This window comes from Sus scrofa, chromosome 8 (genome assembly GCF_054392235.1).
Source record: "Sus scrofa isolate SSC_HxYL_T2T_F1_AM1 chromosome 8, Sscrofa_HxYL_maternal_Yorkshire_Landrace_v2.0, whole genome shotgun sequence".
Lineage (NCBI taxonomy): Eukaryota > Metazoa > Chordata > Mammalia > Artiodactyla > Suidae > Sus > Sus scrofa.
The window spans coordinates 109,441,503-109,461,109 of NC_139390.1; the positions used below are offsets into that span (position 1 = coordinate 109,441,503).

A 19,607-nucleotide genomic window follows, 5' to 3' on the forward strand; every position below is an offset into this window, starting at 1 on the left:
ATATAAGCTAGAAAATCAGAAGAAAGTTATTCAATGATGAAAGTGGCATTAAAAGTGAAATTCTGGAGTTCCCGTCATGGCGCAGTGGTTAACGAATCCGACTGGGAACCATGAGGTTGCGGGTTCGATCCCTGCCCTTGCTCAGTGGGTTAAGGATCCAGCGTTGCCGTGAGCTATGGTGTAGGTTGCAGACGCGGCTCGGATCCCGCATTGCTGTGCTCTGGCGTAGGCCGGTGGCTATGGCCGATTAGACCCCTAGCCTGGGAATCTCCATATGCCGTGGGAGCGGCCTAAGAAATAGCAAAAAGACAAAATAAATAAATAAATAAATAAATAAAAGTGAAATTCTACCTTATGAGTACATTTGATATTAGTGTAACAATTGTAGAGAAATTCATATGAAGTGGAAACACTTAGGTCAACAGTGTGCTTATCTTATAACATAGGCTCTTCAGGATGCCTTGAAATTAGAAAGTTCTTCGTCTCCTGAAGACTGTTTGGGGAAGTGTGAAATGGAGTGCAGCCATAAGGAGATGAAAACAGAAATGGAAGTTCTCAAACAGCAGGTGAGAATTTGAAAGTGGCATGATTGTGCGGTGAATTTACGTCTGTTGTTCATGCTGTTTTCGACATTTCTAGCAGTCCTGCTATTCAAAATGTGCCAAAGATTTTTTCATGTGTTTTAATGAGAATTACCTAATTTTAAAGCTTGATGGAAAAATATAGATCAACTAGCCCAACTCTCACACTTTATAAATGAGAAAATTGAGTTTCAGTTGGGTTAAGTGGCTTGCCCAAGATCACACACTTAAAAGAGGGGCAATCTAATTAACCTTTTGGTGAGATTCTATTAGCACTGAGTCTAGAGAGTCTCATGTAGACACAATTTATTTTGAAGATGCTATTAACCCAAACTCTGGACCTTTTCAGAAAATGGTAGTAGCTGGGCTGTTATTCAGTAGCTACAGGCCTCCAGGCTTTTGAACAGTGAGGGCAGTTTTCAAGGGAATACTCTGCTCTGATGACTGAAGAGCCAGATTTGTTCATCTACCCTTACATACTGTTGGTACAGCCTAGGAATTTATTGATGCACAATGGCTTCCTCTTTCCCACTCACCCAGCTTCACTGACTGTTGCCAAGTGCATAGCAAGTGTAAGGGATGTTCTCTCTACACTTCTGCACATGTCAACAGCATAGGGTTGTGGAGATAGAACATACTTGAGTCTAAATTTAGTTCAGCCAGCTGGAGCTAGCTTAGCTTAGGGACCACCCATCATATCACATCTCTTTTCCTAAGAGAGCTTAAATAAGCTAATATAGGTAAAGGGCTAGAACAACTCATGGTGATATAGATAAATACAGAAAATATAAAAATTCCAGTCTCTGAAGCATACATTGTCAGTAATACATTAGCAGTGAGGGAGAGGGTGTCATATAACAAAACTTGGAAAGTACTATTTTCTGATGTCCCTGGGTATGACTTGGCTGTTTTGCTCTGATCAAGTTCCAGTTACAAGGATTCATGATGCAATACATGGAAGTATTGAGCAATTGTGATATTGTTGTTACTCACTTTATTATTACTTCATAGGAAGTAATCTATAAATCTAAAAAATTCAGAGCATTTGATTTAAAGTTGATTTTTTTTCTTCTATCAACCCCATTTGAATAATCTGCTTCATTACACTCAGGATCAAATATATAGCTTAAATAAATCCATGGAGAGAATAAGGTTATAGTCAGAACATCAAATCTCTGCCAAATTCTCAACCCCTAAAGTACCATTGGCACTAGCCAGGATTCCTCTGAAAAAAGTACTGCTTACATTCAAACACTTGAGTCATCTTCAATGCTCTCACGTAATATATACCACATGCCAGAAAATTGCTCTTAAACATGGTGTGCTTGCTTACACATGCTCTTTACAGTAATGGTTTAGTTCATATTCGATACAAACAATGGCAGGTTTTCTGTTTTTCATAATCCCCAGGAGTAGACCAGAATCAATCTCCTTAGTTTTTGTGTGGCTCTTTTGCTTACTTTTTACATTCGCATTTTAACTGTGTACATTTCTAATTGAACACCTACAATCATTATATCACCAATGCTGCATAAAACCCTAAAGGATTTAAATTCACAAAGAAACTGAACTAGAATCTTGGCCACCTAAGTGATGACATCGCTCTCAGTGTTGTGTTTGATAGAGTGTTCTGTTCTAATCAGATGGGCTTCTCCCACTTCAAATGCCTCTGGTAATTATTTACAGAGCCTTGGTTTAACTCATCTGGATTTGAACCTCAGCTCTCAATCAAAAAACAAAAAACAAAACAGAGCAAAAGGTCAGCTTGGCTGGGTAAATTCCCTTGCAACACTTCTGCCAAATAAAAGCCTTAAAATTAATAAGTATATATATAAAATCTGCCTCTAGGGTCAGGTAAAATGTTTAATTTCTTCCTCTCTTGGCTATTACATTTGGTCTTGTTATTATTGACTTAAATTGGATAATCATTTAGTTAAAATTTGTTGCACTGTTAGCAATGATGGTATAATGTGCATTAATGTTAATAGACAAAATCTAGCTGCTGAGTTCCCATGTAAGTTGTAATTTAAATCTGGTTTTAGAGGAATTCCTTTGTCTCATTCCTTAAACTTCATTGTGTTCATAACTCTGCATTCTAGTCTCCAGGCCATCAGTCAACACTATGCCAATTAAAACAACAATAATTAAATCTGGGTTTTTGTTTTGTTTTGTTTTGTTCTGGTTTGATTACTTTTCCGGAATATTTGGAGTCCCTCTCAAAAGGCATTACTTCTTTTTTAATGATACACCCCCACAATTGCTTATAAAGGGCAACTCTGTTGAACATATTTCAACAAACATGCTCTGCTTTCCCATGTATATGAGCCTTTCATTTCTATCTTCTGCTCAGCTTATAAGTTATATTTAGAAACTTGGGCATGCCAATATTTAGTGGCTTCACTTAACAGCTATTGTCAGTAAACTGTCTTTAAGAACTTCAAGCAGTATTCATACATCAAAGCCTTGTTTTAAGGACGGATGATTTGCCCAAAACTGTGACAACACTGGGTAGGGGGAGGGGAGAGTGGAGTGAGGTGTCATGAAATAGAGGTGAGGGGAATTTTTTTTCTCAAAGTATCCATGTTATTATTTTACTTCTGAATTCCTGATACATGCTCAAGGAGGAAAACATTGCAAACTTCCCTCCTGGACAAAGTGAAAAAATAAAATTATAGCCATATGTATCAAGGTGGAGTCCCCCCCTTGAAGAAATATTCATGAAAACAGGACAGGAGTATCTCAGATTGGACAAACCCAGGTAACACTTCTTCTGAACTCATTTAAATTACTTAAGAGAAAAGGAAGCTAAGAGTAACAGCAAGTTAATATTTCTTAGGTACAAATATATGAAGAAGACTTCAAAAAGGAGCGATCAGACCGAGAAAGACTTAATCAAGAAAAAGTGGAACTACAGAAAATTAATCAAACTTCTCAATCCCAGCTGAACAAGCTGAATTCTCAGGTATAGGTCAAAATCATCTTTGCCAGAACATGTATATTTTATTTTTATTTTCTTAATTTAAAAAAATAGACTTTTTGGCTTCTGTTAATTGGCACTGGAATTTTTTTTTTTTTTTTTTTTTTGAGAGAGAGAGAGAGAAAGAGGTTAGCACCTGGAATGAAATCATTCTTAAACCATCCTGTAAAGAGATGAAAATGACTGGAGAGTCCTTTTAACTTAAGTATATTAAGAAGTTACCAAGAACTTGGATTCCAAAGTCTTTTATAAAATCCAATTCTTTTGATCTTTTTCTCATAATATTTATCTTGCTAGAAAAGGAATTGAACTACCTAGCACTCAAACTCAAAGCCAAAACACTCCAGTACAGTGAAATTGTTTCTAAACTTGTCATTTTCTTTGAAGGACTATGTTAGAATGTTCCTGGCTTCCAAAAACATAACATATTGCTAAATGTCATTAGTGAAACCAAGAATTTTGTTCAATAGGTTCCCAGATTTAATGTAAGTGGAGCACTCTCAAGGAAGCCAGAGAGTGTTAGCCAGTTTATTAGAATAGAGTATTAAATGTAAGTATACTAAAATTAAGAGTAATAGAATTTATTAAAAGTAAGCTCAAGAAGTTGCCATGTGGGTAAATATTGCTGTTAATGAGGAAAATGTAGCTAACTCAATTTTGGCTTGAGTAAAGAAAATAAAACACAAATTTCAATTTGCAAAATTATGCTGTGCTTTTCAATAAATAGGAAATCGCTGTGGGACATGGCTGTGACAGCTCTTTAGCTTCAAAATTCTTAGTCTTAGAAGCGAATTTAAACTATTTGTCATCCTCTCTTTCCTAATACAAAGTAGACTGTGAATTAAATTTAATTTCTTCTTTGACATCTTTTTTAAGGAGTAACTTGAAATCCCTAGTTTTATACGGAAAATTATTTGACAGAACCATTTCCTTTCTAAAAAATTAGAAGGAATAAGATAGTGGTAAAACTATAATAAAGACACTTTTTCTGAAAATAATTCATACAATCTACTTTCTACAGCAATGGGTAAGAAAATGTTCTGATTGCTCTCAACAAAGAAATTACTGTCTCAACTTTAGGTCTTTATATGCAAAGCAGCCTTAATTTCTTTTAAGTTGTCACTGCACAAATTATTTTACTTCCTGCCATATTTTAATTTTATTCATTCTGCTATGTTAAATTCAGATTCATTATAAATATTTGTCTGAATTGGCAATGTTCCTGCCATTATAGAAGTTCTAGTACAACCAGAAACACACAACCATCTACTTAAATTATAGACTATAATCCATAGTTATTTTTGTTCCCGTGTCATCTGTGATTTTATGTTATCAACAAAATAAATGTATTGTCTATAGTATGGTATAACCGTGCTTATGATATGTTAAAACTATCAAAATTTTCCTTATAATGTTAGTACAAGCATCTGTTCTTCAGAAGTCTCATTTCTTCAGGTTAAAGGATGATAGAATTCAAGATAAGTAACAGATAGCTTAAAAGTGTATGTTAAATGAATTAACAGCCAATTAAATGCCATTATATTATCGAATCAGCTTTACCTTTTGAATAGCATATTACTTGAGGTCCAAATTGGCCATTTGACCAAAAAGGAAATTTTAGGTCAGATAAAAGGTATTAGTTGGTATTATATTGCTGGTATTAGTTGCTTGTATACCAGAGTTTATCCCTCCTATCACTGAGGATGTTTTAAGACAATCACCGGTAAAATAGTCAGTGTGGAGAGAGATACTTAGGAAGAATTCAAAGATGAGAGCCCAGTGTTCATGCTTGCTTTGACAATAGGTGAGAACCTTGAGCAAATATTCAAATTTTCTCTGCTTCCTTTTCTTCATCTGTAAAATGACAAAGTTGTTTCTAATAACTCTGAAACCTCTGTCTCAAAGTAAGTTGCTTAGCCTCTCTCAGTACATTCATCTGTAAAATAGAGTAATGATACCTACCTCATAATTCACAAAGTTGTTCTCAGGATTAAGTTAAAAAAAAAATCTATATAAAAACATCTAGCGCAAGCTATGGCTCATAGGTATTTCATAGTCTCTTGGAAGGGGAAGTTTTGTCTTTTGTCTTTTTTTGTTGTTGTTGTTATTGTTGCTATTTCTTGGGCCGCTTCCACGGCATATGGAGGTTCCCAGGCTAGGGGTCGAATTGGAGCTGTAGCCACCGGCCTACGCCAGAGCCACAGCAACGCAGGATCCGAGCCACGTCTGCAACCTACACCACAGCTCACGGCAACGCCGGATCGTTAACCCACTGAGCAAGGGCAGGGATCGAACCCGCAACCTCATGGTTCCTAGTCGGATTCGTTAACCACTGCGCCACGACGGGAACTCCCGGAAGGGGAAGTTTTAATGCTTCATTATAATTAGCCTGCTACATTCAGTTCCTCATAATTTTGATGCTTTCTTTCTGCAAGGCATTCTGCTATATGCTGTGAGGGAATTTAAGTGATCTGTGCTACTATAAGACTCATATATTGTGGGGGACATATCTAGTCTATGGCAATGGCAATGCAGATTCCATTTCTGTGAATTTGTCTACTCACTAAAATATTCTTGTCACACCAAATCAATGTTTGTGCCACCTTCAAGGTCATTTGCAAATTTGCAGAGAGCAGCAAAAAACTTCACTTTCCTCACACACTTGTTCCCAGTGGAGGTCCAACAAGATGATGCTGTCTCCTTGTTTTAGCTCTCATACTGCAAGAAGTGTCCTTTTCATGATCTATTTAGTGCCACATTTTTCATATTTTTATGCTTTTTGTTGGTGATTTCATGGGGGGGGGGGGTTGGTTTTTTTAGGGCCATACCTGTGACATATGGAAGTTCCCAGGCTAGGGATCCAATCGGAGCTGTAGCTGCCAGCCTACGCCACAGCCACAGCAACTCCAGATCCAAGCCATGTCTGCAACCTACACCACTACTCACAGCAACACTGGATCCTTAACCCACTGAACAAGGCCAGGGATTGAACCTGAGTCTTCATGGATGCTAGTCAGATTCATTATTGCTAAGCCACAATGGGACTCTGATTCCATTTTTTAAGGGGCACGCCAGGCTTAGTGCTGAAGTGTTGGTCAGTGTTCCTAAGCACAGGAAGACTGTGAGGTGCCTTACAGAGAAAAGATGTGTCAGATAGGTTCAATCAGGGATTACTATAGTGCTATTGGCCATGAGTTCAATGATCGTGGGTCTATAATATACATTAAATAAGGTATCTTTAACAGAAACACACATAACACAAGATTATGTATTGATTTGTTAACAAAAATGATATGACCAGAAGCTGGTAGGAACCTAAACCTGCATTTCCCTGAGAGCAGTGGTTCAGTACTTGCTGCTTCAGTGTTCACGGTGACTTTATGGAACATAACTACTGTGAATCATGAGAATTGACTGTACATAGTACACATTAGGCTATAAAAAGTCATGGTAAGTATAAAATGCTATATGAAAGGACCAGGAAGGAAGGAATAATTCTGATAGATGGGCATTGGAAAGGTGTCATTCAGTAGGAGACATTTGACCATGCTATATAGGGATGTGGAACATTGGGTATAGGGAAGAAAGTAGCATGACTTGAGTCCAGGAAAACCAGCTTTCCCTAGGTGTGTCAGATGTTGGGGGAACCCAGGATAAGTGGCTCTTCTGAATGAGGTTGGCCTTTAATAGTGAGAAGCATAGGAAGTTCCCTTCATGGCTCAGCAGTTAACGACCCTGAGTAGGATCCAGGAGGATGCGGGTTCAATCCCTGGCCTCACTCACTGGGTTAAGGATCTGGCATAGGTCACAGACATGGCTGGGATCCCAAGTTGCTATGGCTGTGGTGTAGGCCTACAGCTGTAGCACCGATTTGACCCCTAGCCTGGTAACTTCCATATGCTACAGGTGCACCCCCTCCCCCAAAAAAAGCAAAAAAAAAATAGAAGCATAAAGTATAACTGTGACTTTGAACAGGTTACTAGGCATCTCATGCCTCAGTGACCTCATCTGTAAAATAGGAATAATAACATTAAATATCACATTGGAGTTTGAATGTGAGTTATTAAGTGTAAAGCACTGATCAGTGTCTAGATATATTAAGTGCATAAACAGCTTCTAAAACTTCTTAAAATTTATTTAAGCCTTTGAATGTATAATGACCAATTCCAATTACATTCAACAAACAATAGAAGATGTTTTTATATCCATAGCTGTATCTATATTTATAGAGAGAGCTAAATATATCAACCTAAAACTGAGAATTATAATGACTTCAACAAATTGGAACAATTTTAAATTATCCCAACTTTCCAAACTTCATTTGGGAATTTCAAGATAGAACCAATGCATGTGTGGAAAATCCAAAACTCAACTATTTTCGTCAGCATTGCTGTTATCAATGCATCACTTCTGAGCAGATCACTGCCAGCTGGGTCAAGAGTAGCTTTAGGACATTTGAGTTCTTTCTGATATACAAATGCCTTTATTTTTTCCACAGATAAAAGCTTGTCAGATGGAGAAAGAAAAACTAGAAAGGCAGTTAAAACAGGTATGTTGATCTTTATTTAAATTCAGCAGCACCCTTAACAACGTTAAAATTTCCAACTTTGTTTTACCCACACATTTATTCCCAAGAACGGCAGTTCCTTGTAGTCCAAATTAAAGACATATTCAAACTCTGCTACAGATGACCTAGAAAAATCTGTGTTTTTCATTGTTGACTGAAAGGTCAGTGAAGAGATAATGCTTAATACCTTCAAGGCCTCTCAACCCTAACACTCATGAAATACACATACTTTACAGACATGTTTTTACAGTAGCACAAGCCTCGGTGTGTTTCCATTCAAATGAAGGTTCCTTCATAGACCCACAAACACCTGAGAAATACATTTCTTTGGTATTTCTTGCAGTGGCTTACACAATTTAGAGTGGAATGCTACTTCAAAGACTTGTGCCTTCTTTTAGAAAGTAGAGTGTCTTCTTGGGCATTGAAGCATTCTATCTCATTGATTCTCCAGTAGCTTTAAGGAATGGATATTATTTTTCTTATTCCTAATTTCCTCTCTGGACTTTAGTTATATCATAGGAGTCTCTGGCTGGAGTTTAAGAAAATATTTTAAGGCTTAATGGCTGTTTCTTCTTAAGCAGGGACCCTCTGTGAAGAACTCAGAAACATAAAGTTAACTCTACATACATTTCAAGCATTTCTCATTTATTTAACATGGAAAAATAGCTGCAGTTTCATCTGAAGTAAAATTTGTTCTTTGAACATGTTCTGTATCAGTCCAGAGTCTGCATTGACAGGCCTTCTATCTTGAATTAGGATTATGCCAGATTTAGGACAAACCTTAAGATTTAAACCAAACCTTGTGGTTGTATAAAGCAAGTGTCGGCATGGCTCCCCAATTTCACCCACTTTCAGTGAACCAACAGTATTGTTCTCCTCAGATGTATTTCCCAACCTGTAATTGTGGCTGGAATTTCCATCTGCGGGATCCATGTGTACCAACAGGTCCTGGGGCTGTGCAGGATCTACAAAAGCACCCAGTAAGTAAGAGCTCTTATTCCAACAAATAAGCATTTATATCTCTAATAAGTGCTAATATTCTCTTTTGGTAGAAATTATGTCTGCCTTTGGAATTTTGGCACATAATACTGTCGACATAAAAAAACCTCTATTGATCTCAGCCTCTAATTTTCAGAGTTACAGTGGCCAATGTACATTACAGTTATCTTTGAGACACTATATCCACAGGATATATAGATATAAATAAAATAGCTGAAAGGTATCAAATTCAGCTAAAATTACTTGAATGAACATATAACACATGAGTCTTTTTAAATAACATACTTGACTCTACCTAAAGGACATTTCTATGAATAAAGAAGAACAAAGTGAATATAACAAAGCAATCTGGAAGATGCTATTTTCAGTTTTAAACTTATATTGAACTACTATGAATATTGCTACATTTGTGCAAAATAGTTTTTGACATTTTCCAATTGAAAGGATATTCTTAAAGGATCCAAGAAAAAGTGACCCACTTAAGTTTCTCTCATGTCTACCCAGGCAAAATGAAGTGAACAGTAGAGCAATTATTTATGAGTAAAATTGATTGAGACAGTCAACCTGAATAAGTCAGAGCCAAAGCACCCTCCTTTTCCTTCTCTGTAGTGGTATTCCACCTACCCTCTCCCATGATCTGGATGCTTGTCTCTACTCTCTATTTTGCCTACACAGACAGAATCTTTATACAGGAAATATATTATGCAGTTTTCGGCATCTTGGATTGGCTCAGACAACCACCTCCCATGTAGTTATTATTAACTGCATTTGTAACTATGCAAAGAATCTGAAATTTTTCCAGCAGAGGTCTAAAGGAGTGCATGTTGCTCTTTGTTGCCTAAACTGCTCATACTTTTGTATTTGAGTGTGGTGCAAAGGCGTTTTCCCAAGGGAGGAGATAACGGCTCTTTGGGTGGCGGAAGGATGTCAGAATTTAATGAGCATCTTTTATTTGACCCTGATGTGACACTGCACACAGCTGAGAATTTGGTTCTTTTTGTGTTGTTGTTACTTCTGTCTGCTCTCCCTCCTCCATTTTCTTTTTTCCTTTACTTGTTTGCTTACTTTTTACTGTACACCAGAAACATTTCTGGCAATCTCCAAATGCAAATATCATTTCTTAGATTTTTTTTCAGAATGTAGATGTAAATTAATATCATAGGAAACATAAAGAGATAGAAATTTACTAAGGAGATAGTGTCTTCAGATTGGGGAACTAGGGAAATACTCTTGTGAAGAGTTAACTATTAAAACCAAGTTTATCTAGAAGTAAAAATGACTATTTTCTTCAAAATGTCATTTATGGAAAGAAGGCAGAAATTCACCTACTATAAAAAAGCTCATCAAACTTTTTCTATCCATTACAAGAGATAAGGTAGTCCAGATCATATAAAATTATCACCAGATAAAGGTCTGTATTTGAAAATATATTCCAAGTCATGTATAATGGCCACATTTTCAACCAGCTAAACAAAATCTCGGTATAATGATAGAACTTAGAAAAATTCCTGGAGTTCATTTTAAAAGCATATTTCATGTTCCATACTTATTTCTAAGCCTGAATTAAAGCTGGTGCTATAGTTTTTGTAAAATTATGGTATATTCACCTTCCTTTGGCAACTGTCCTGGAATATAAAACTGAGGCTCACGTCACTTATCCTATGTGTTATTTGATACATCTAAAAATAAACGAGGAGATGAAAAACAGAGGTGATCTCATTTCCTCTTTTAGATTTTTCATGGACCAAAGGGAGCCAAGAGCCTAGGTGTCTGAGTGAGGGTAAAGTGGGGTCAGACTATACAAGTGCAGAATTTCTTAGTGTCTTGTCAGATAATTGAACTTTTAGGCTACTTTCAGTGGTATGGCAGCCCTGTAAAATGCTCCCTATTGGCTTGTTGTCAGAGAAATTTTCCCTAAGTTATTTTCAGAAGGTAATTGAATAATAGAACAAAAAGTCTATATTCTCTGTGTCTTAAGAAGGGGTCGGAGACAGGGATAAGCATCTGGATCATGAAGACAGACCCACCTCTTGGGTAGGCAAAGCTGAGATTGCTCTGTTCCAAGTGGTTAAATGCAAAGATTCTGGCCCTCAAACTGTATTTAGAAATTCAGGTCTATTGCTTATGATTTATCTCAATGCGGTTTGTTTGACATGTTCCCTGATGTTCAATATCTAGCTGTTCTAATTGGTGTAAATCTAAGAGAAAATCCCAAGAGAAAAATCCCAGTCTGCCCTCTCTTCACATTGCCTCTCTAGTCTAAACTATCTGAGCAATTTAGAATAGTTTCTGCAGAGGCACAATACAGAGGAAAAGATTTTCTCTGCTTTATCATCATGAGCCTCTATAAGCCATGTCCTCACTTAATGACCTAGATTTCTTCCTTGAACCACCGGAAGACATTAAACGTGTACCTTTTTGTCGTAGTCACCCCATTGCCTCCTGTGTGAGGGTTTTTTTTAAAAAAAGTTTTTGTTGATAATAAATTGTTTAATTTACAGGCTATAGTAAGTTTTACAAAAGTGTTTATACTTCTGCACATATATCCAAAACACATCTGTATCCAAAAAAAAAAAAAAGCCATAATCCCAAAGTAGTAGAAATTCTGACCAAATACAGAGTGGATTTAGGAGGGAGGTAGGGAGATGTAAGAGTGATAAGAGAAGTAAAAGAGGTGGACAAGACTGGCAACAGGTTTGGATAGAAACTACTTTCGTATTGCCTGCATAACAAAAACAACATAGTATAGTTATATTTTTAACACGCCACTATGTTTTGTTTGAAGCCCATATTGCTATAATAACTTTTTATTGTTCCACACAGCCAGACTATCGGTGGTATGCTCCTGACCAATTTCCGCCAGATGTGCAGCACAAGGCAAATGGTAAGACCACAGCTGTATTGAGCATTCTTTCATGTTTACATTTTAATGGGATCTTTTGGGGATGTTTACTCAACATCCACTCACTGGTACTCAGGGAGGACCTACTATAAAGTTGTGTTGCATACACAACTGTAATGTGATGCACCTGGGGTTAAATTGCACTCCTTTAAAAAAGAAAATGTTGGAATGCAGAAATGCATGGATCTCAATTCTGGCTTCTGTTCCTGTTCAGTCTCAGAGTCAGTATTCCATCTGGGGTTAGAAATGACAACTTCCATTTCTAACCCCAGCAGAGCTGTATTATAACAACAACAGCAACAAAGCTCTGTGATTCTACTACAAAGGACAGATGCACATCCACCAACCTAGGTTGAGTTTGCTAGACAGATGTTTTAAATGTCACTGGCAGACAGACAGAGGAAACCAAAGGCTCAGAGCTGTATTCCTTAATGACCAAATGTCAGACTCCAAGTTCAGGCCAGAGATGCCCCCAGCGCCCTTCTCTAAGTATGCCGGGAAAACCTAAAAAGTCACCTACGAAGTACTCACAACTAAGAGCACTCATTTATTTTTCTTTGGTTTTCCATTCTCCTCTTTCTTTCCAGAATCTGCTATACTCTCTACTGCTTATTCTTCTGGTCTCATGAGGCCACCAGGTGTGGGCTGGATAAACTGGGCTATATTCATAATCTCACTTCTGTTCTCATCACCTATAATCAAAGTGAGCAATGTCTGCTGCATGTTTAAAATCCCATATGACACACACCTGTTACTCTTAAGTTGTTAATTTTGAAATATTGGAATCTATCTAAAAACCTGAACATGAACCGTATTTCAATTTCAGGCCATACTTGAAATGTTATCTCATTTAGTTCAGATCTGAGATCACAAAATTCTCATTTTCAGTACAAGGAGTCCATTGCAGAGTGAAAGTAAGGAGCCAGGGATACCACATGTAGTTTTTCAGGCTGTGAACTTCACAAGTTCAAGAGGCTTTTCATGGTAGTTGTAAATGGAGCCTCCTACAGTTGTGCAGTGCACAACCTGGACAGCTTTTCATAGCGGCACTGGGAGTGGCACTGTACACAGCCGCATTTGGAGAAAAAAGATAAAAAGTGAGAACTCTATAATAAAATGTCTAGGTGTTTATCAGAAAACTGTAGGGCTTTCTTTTTTTCTTTCTGTTACTAATATAATAATTAGTTTTAATGAAGTTCTTGGGTTCCAATCATAATGGAGAGTTTTTAATAGAAAGGCATACTATTGACCATGATTGTTGCATAATGCCTTTGTTTTAGAAATCCATCATTGTTTAATAGCTCACCAAATTATAATTGCCACCCAATTATAATTTTCCATTTTATTATTCTATTGGTCTGGAATGAATATTAAAGATATTTTCTCCTGAATTGGAATTTAATCACTGGAAAATACAACTGTGCAGTAGAGAATTCAGTAACATCATAAAGCCATTTATATATCGCTGTTGCATTCTTCCTGGATCAATGTAATAGAAATAATGATTATGTAAAATAGAAATGAATTGTGATGGCCTTCATAAACTAAATAATATGTAAAAATTATTGAAACCTACTGATTTTTATATACTTGGGAAGAAACATAGAGCTTTGGGATATATAAACTATTGTGTGAGAGTGTCTACAGAAGAAAAATTACAATAAAAAATAAACCTCTATTAGGTAGCAACTTAAATATTTTTAAAACATTCTTTTTTGATCTTCACAGCAATGCTATAAAGTAGGTTTTATTATCAAACCCTTTACAGATTAGGAAATTGAGGCTTGGGGAATTTAAATATATAGATTTTTTTTTTCTTTTTCAGATTCTTTTCCTTTATAGGTGATTACAAAATATTGAGTTTAGTTTCTTGTGCTATGCAGTAGATCCTTGTTGATTATTTTATATATAGGAAATATTTTATTTATGTATAAATGAAATGTATCCTTAAAATGTGTAAATTTAAATTAATATTAATTTGTACATGTGCTTTATAGATTGTCCTAGTTCTCACTTTCTATGAATTTCCTTTGACTCCTGACAAATTTATTTTTCTGACCTCAATATATGTAGGATATTTTTATCCTAGTATCTTCCTTTATAATTATTTCTCTTATTATAATCTAACCTGAAATAATGGCTCTGATGTCTATGTGTGAAATGTTTCTAGAGCAGTAGGTAGACTTGTGATTTTTAAAAGGTACTGTGGATGTGTAATTGGCAACTAAATTTCTGTGACACCACTGATCCTCCTCTGACATCCCCAAGGTCTGGGGCAAGCATACAAGGAAAGCTACATAATTTATGTATAAATAGTTAAATGTTATGAATCAAGCTTAGAAGCTATTAAAGGATAGTCTATCCTCCTATTGATAAATACACCTTGGAGGCTAGGGTCAAATTTAGAATGCTCAAATTCCAACCAGTTCTGGGCCAGAACACAGTGGACACAGAGGACAGCCCAGCTGGCACATCCCAACTTCGTCTATATTCCTCGTCACCCCACTGCAAACAGCACCCCTTGGCTTCCAGCCTATGGAAGAGGACCACATGGGGCCTGGAAACATTCACATGGCGGAGAATTTAGGGATCTGCGTGTGGTTGCCAGGAGCTTGTTCCAAAGGAAGGCAGGCTCACACAGTGAGGAGGTCTGGCTGGAGGAGGGCCAGACCAGGGTCTTCTGAACAGTGGGGACACAGGGAAGAACTCCCTGGCCCTGGCCGAGGATTAAGGTCAGTAGCTACTGAGTACCACATGGAATAGTCTTCAGGTCAACTAATTTTCAGCCTTGCTCTCAGTTACCATCTGCCATTATTTTAGAGTGTTTGGGGGACACATTGAAAATCAAATTTCTTTCAAAACTAAAGATTTAAATAAAGGTTTTCAAGGCTTTGAGAATTACTTGACTTTCCCTCTGCATAGCATTAAATAATGGCATTTTTCTACATTGCAGTCCACAGATGTTAATGGGTTACAGTTTCTGTTTAAACATGTAGTTTTATGAAGAACATTTTAATCTCATTTTATCTGTTATCAGAATGGGATGCAAAATGAGTTCCATGTTTCCAAAACAATTATGGCACAGTAGAGTCAGTATAACCTTGAAAGCATGTTGTTTCCTTTCTCCTTTGTGAAATGTCAAAAGGCTATGCTTTCTGACTGTATTGTATGCAGTCACTTCCATAACTTCCAAACTTTTCATGTGGGGCGGAGTTGAACTTTGTCTAATGAGCTGAAGCTCAATTGTTACCCACTTGGAACAGCATGAAATGTAGGTATATGAAAGCGTGTTGTGAGCAGACATTATTTCTTTACAGTATAAAAAATAAAAGCCCAGCTATTTTAACTGGCCTTTACCAATGCCTAAGAACAACTAGTTAACTGAACACTGACTGATTTTGTTTCCTAGGGCTACCATAACAGAGTGTACCACAAACTAGGGGCTTTAAAACAGCAAAAACCTTATGCTCTCACAGCCCTGGAGGCTAGGAGTCCAAAATCAAGGTGTTGGCAGGGTCGTTCTCCCTTCACAGCCTCTAGGGGAGGGTCCTTCCTTGCCTCTTTCAGTCTATGGCAGGCTCAGGTGTTCCTTGGCCCTGGCAGCATAATTCCAATCTCTGCCTCTAACTTCACATGGTCATCTTTCCTCTGTGTCCATCTGTGTCTAAATACTCCTCTTATTATAAGGACACTGGACATATTGGATTAGGCTAATCATGAGTAACCTCATATTAACCTGATTAAGTCTTCAAAGTCCCCATTCCCAAATAAGGACATGTTCACAGGGGCAAGTCCTTCAACTTATCTTTGGAGGGAACAAGATTAACCCCATAACACTAACTGTGTGCCAGAAACTATTTTTAGGTGCTTTATATTTATTTCTTCTCGTTTTGTAAGTGTGGAAACCCAGGAGCAGGGAGAAAATGTAACTTATCCAATCCCCATGGCTAGTTATTGGCTAGGATACAAACAAGCCCTATCTAGCTCCAAAGCCCACGTTGTAACCACTAGGCAATATGGAACACCCCATGTTCTACATTAAGTAAAATGTAATAAGCACTTTTGGATTTAAATACATTCTAACAGTCCTGTGCTGAAAGCCAGAATCTTTATTTCTCAGTGTGTGTGTCTTTTTATAACTGCCTTTATATTTTATACGTTACAGATGATTTTATATTGGTAAATGGCTTGGATTAGTTGGATTTTTTTTCCCCAGTTCCTTATAGTGATGAAGAGATAAAGGAACCAGTGTAAAACATTAAAAACTACTTAAGAAATATAAGAAATAGGAGAAACTTAAGAGACCATACTTTTTATAATTTTGAATACAGATGAATAAAGTATGAATAATATTTTTCTTTTATAAGACACCCTACTTTTTAAATTATCTTACCAGTGGTTAATAGACTTGCCCCTGTGAACATTAACCACTGGTAGTGGTTAAGAGAGAAGATTAATTGAAACTTAGATGATTTTAGCCTGTTTCTAGATTGTTAGAGAAGAATTACAGAAGAAGTGCCACCTCACCTTCAAAACTCTAAAATTCAGCCTATCAGTAAACTAAGTGATTTTGCTAAGGAAATATTAAATAAACTGCAAGGGTACATTTACATTTCAGGAACATATGAAAATACAGATGAGTAAATATATTCCTTCTCAAACATTGAGTTTATAAGCAAAGACTAAACATTCAAATTAACGGTCTGTGTAGAAAGGCAGATAGATAGAGCTTAGAAGAGAAAAATACCCACAATCTCGACTAGTCACAATCCTACCAGGTAAACTGAACTGTAGTAATTTTTTTAAATGAAAGATAAAAATCCATAGGGAAGGAAAGCAAAGTGTATATTATATAGTTGCATCTCAAATGGGAAGAACATTTAGTAACCCAGGTTTCCTTACTGTTCGTGCCATTCTCAGAGGTTAGCAGGTATATAGAGAGTAGAGTCCCTGCAATCCTTTTAAAACCTCTCTGCTGCCCTAGTCCCCCTCCCCTCTTAGTACCAACTGTACTTCAGATTCAGCTAATCCTTGATGTGGAGTAGCCACAGACATGGCCTCGGCCACCAAGATTTCAGGGTCCTGTTCAGATCACTTTGGCATCAGGCTACTTAACCAGCAATTTTGTGACCACAGAAGCCTAGAGTGTAACTGACACCATTATTAAATAGTCAGGCACACAATTAGTGGGTGGAATTTCTCACCAACAAATAAGGCAAAGCCAAGGCTTCCTAGCACTGGGATGACCCATGTTCCCTTGTGGCATTTCTCTTGTCTGCCCTCAGAACTGTGGAGCCAAGTCTCATGACAGAAGTCTCTTTCCACCTTCACTGCCTTCCTTTCAAGGAACTGAGAACCTCTCTTTGCCTTTGTTCAGACTTCCATGCTGCTGTGGATCACCTCATGGGCCACAGCCTCTATCCATCTAAAACACGGGGATAGTAACAACTCTTGCCTCTGTACCTATTTCACAAGAGTACAGTAAAAACTACACAGGAACTAATTTTCCCCAATGTTTTCCTAAGATACCTAAGGATAGGTGCCATCAGTGGATTAATTCTAAACTTCAGGATTGATTAGACCACTGGGATTATGCTTCTGGGTCCAAATTTATGTTCTCACCATATCAGGTATCTTTTTTTTTTTTAACATGTAAAAGCTTTTTAATCAAATTAAGGAATGATTCCAGACTTTTAAAAATTATTATAAAGTTATCATAGTCCCATGTAAATACATTCTACCTATATTTCTTAATTTTGTCCAATTTAGTGCATAATCATATAAATTCTGTCTTAAAAATATTCCAAAAATTCAGAAACATACATACATATCAATTATAATTTGGTGCCATAAATTGCATGTAATTTCAAAAATAGTACAAATATGTTAGGAATGTTAAATGGCTAGGTTCCTATAGAAAATGTAGATATCATTTCCAAGAAAGTATGATATTGCTATATTTAATATAACTTTAAAAAAGGCATTTTCAATTGATATATAGTTGATTTAACATTATATGTTTCAGATACACAACATAGAGACTCACAGTTTAAAGGTTATACTCTATTTATAGTTATAAAAATATTGGCTATATTCCCTGTGCTATACAATAAACCTCTGTAACATTTATTTTATACATAGTAGTTTGTATCACTTAATCCCCTACCCTTATCCTTCCCCTTCCCTCTTCCCCTTCCCCACTGGTAACCACTAGTTTCTTCTCTATATCTGAGAATCTGTTTTTTTTCCTTTTTTAATTTACTTTTTTCTTTTTTTTTAGGGCCACGCCCATGGCACATGGAGGTTCCCAGGCTAGAGGTTGAATTGAAGCTGTAGCCACCGGCCTACACCAGAGCCACAGCAACATGGGATCCAAACCGTGCCTTCGAACCTACACCACAGCGCGCAGCAACAGCGGATCCTTAACCCACTAAGTTGAGGCCAGGGATCAAACCTGTGTCCTTATGGATGCTAGTCAGATTTATTTCTGCTGAGCCACGACAGGAACTCTTTTTTTTTTTTTTGCTTTTTTTAATTTAATTTATTTTTTGAGAGTGAACTCCAAGAGTCTGTTTCTTTTTGTTGTTGTTATATTCACTAGTTTATTTTTTACATTCCACATATAAGTGATATCATAGAATATTTTCCTTTCTCTGACTTATTTCACTAAGCATAATACCCTCTAAGTTCTCCATGTTGTTGCAAATGGCACAGTGGAACAATTTCATTCTTTTTTATGGCCAAGTAGTATTCCAGTGTGTGTGTGTGTGTGTGTGTGTGTGTGTGTGTGTGTGTGTGTGTGTGTATAAACCTCTTCTGTATTATCCATTCATCTAATGGCGGAATTTAGGTTGTCTTTTCATTTTGTCAGTGGTTTCCTTTGCAGTGCAAAAGCTTTTTTTTTTTTTTTTTTTTTTTTTTGTAATGGCTGCATCCATGGCATTAAGAACTTTCTGGGCCAGGGATTGAACCTGCACCTCTGCAGTGACCTGAGCCACTGCAGTCAGATTCTTAAACCACTGTACCACATCAGAAACTCCACAAAAGCTTTTAAGTTTGATTAGGTCCCATTTGTTTATTTTTGCATTTGTTTCCTTAGCTTTAGGAGGTAAATCCAAAAAAATACAGCTACAATTTATGTCAAAAAAAGTTCTGCCTATGTTTTCCTCTAGGAGTTTTTATGGTTTCTGGTAAATATCTTTTTAATGTAATAGCCACAGTTCTCAGAAGAATACTTTTTAAGGCTGGAAAAGTAATTTATATTGTTCCTATTACTAGAATGTTAATTTAGCATATCTTTGAAATACCAAATGCAGGGCAGGAGGTATAAAATGCTTAACATATACTAAATTGTTATCATGAATAAGGAAAACCCCTTACTTCCTGGCATTTATGATTCTTTTTCCTGTGACTATGAGTAGACTTTGATTTTGTCTTCCCTGTGATACTTATTTGTGGCATTCTATCTTCCTCCTATTAAAATATTCTGAATTTTTCATATTGGCTTCCCTGATATATGATCACATCTTAGAAACTGTGATCTTTTCTATGGCTTTGGCAATAAGGCATCCAGTACCATAT

At 36.7% G+C, this 19,607-nt stretch overlaps 1 protein-coding gene across 9 annotated transcripts in view; it reads left to right on the forward strand.

Annotated features, from left to right (window-relative positions):
* Positions 1-19,607, forward strand: part of TNIP3 (TNFAIP3 interacting protein 3) — a 101,592-nt gene that overhangs the window by 77,620 nt on the left and 4,365 nt on the right. For 5 of the 9 annotated variants that reach the window (XM_084973043.1, XM_084973046.1, XM_084973044.1 and 2 more), the window contains 5 exons: positions 447-566; positions 3,418-3,543; positions 8,057-8,107; positions 9,007-9,105; positions 11,948-12,008. In XM_084973043.1, coding sequence (XP_084829169.1) covers positions 447-566; positions 3,418-3,543; positions 8,057-8,107; positions 9,007-9,105; positions 11,948-12,008 — 457 coding nt within the window. The remainder of the gene's footprint in view (positions 1-446; positions 567-3,417; positions 3,544-8,056; positions 8,108-9,006; positions 9,106-11,947; positions 12,009-19,607) is intronic. The other 4 variants (XM_084973048.1, XM_084973052.1, XM_084973045.1 and 1 more) reach the window with 3 other exon arrangements.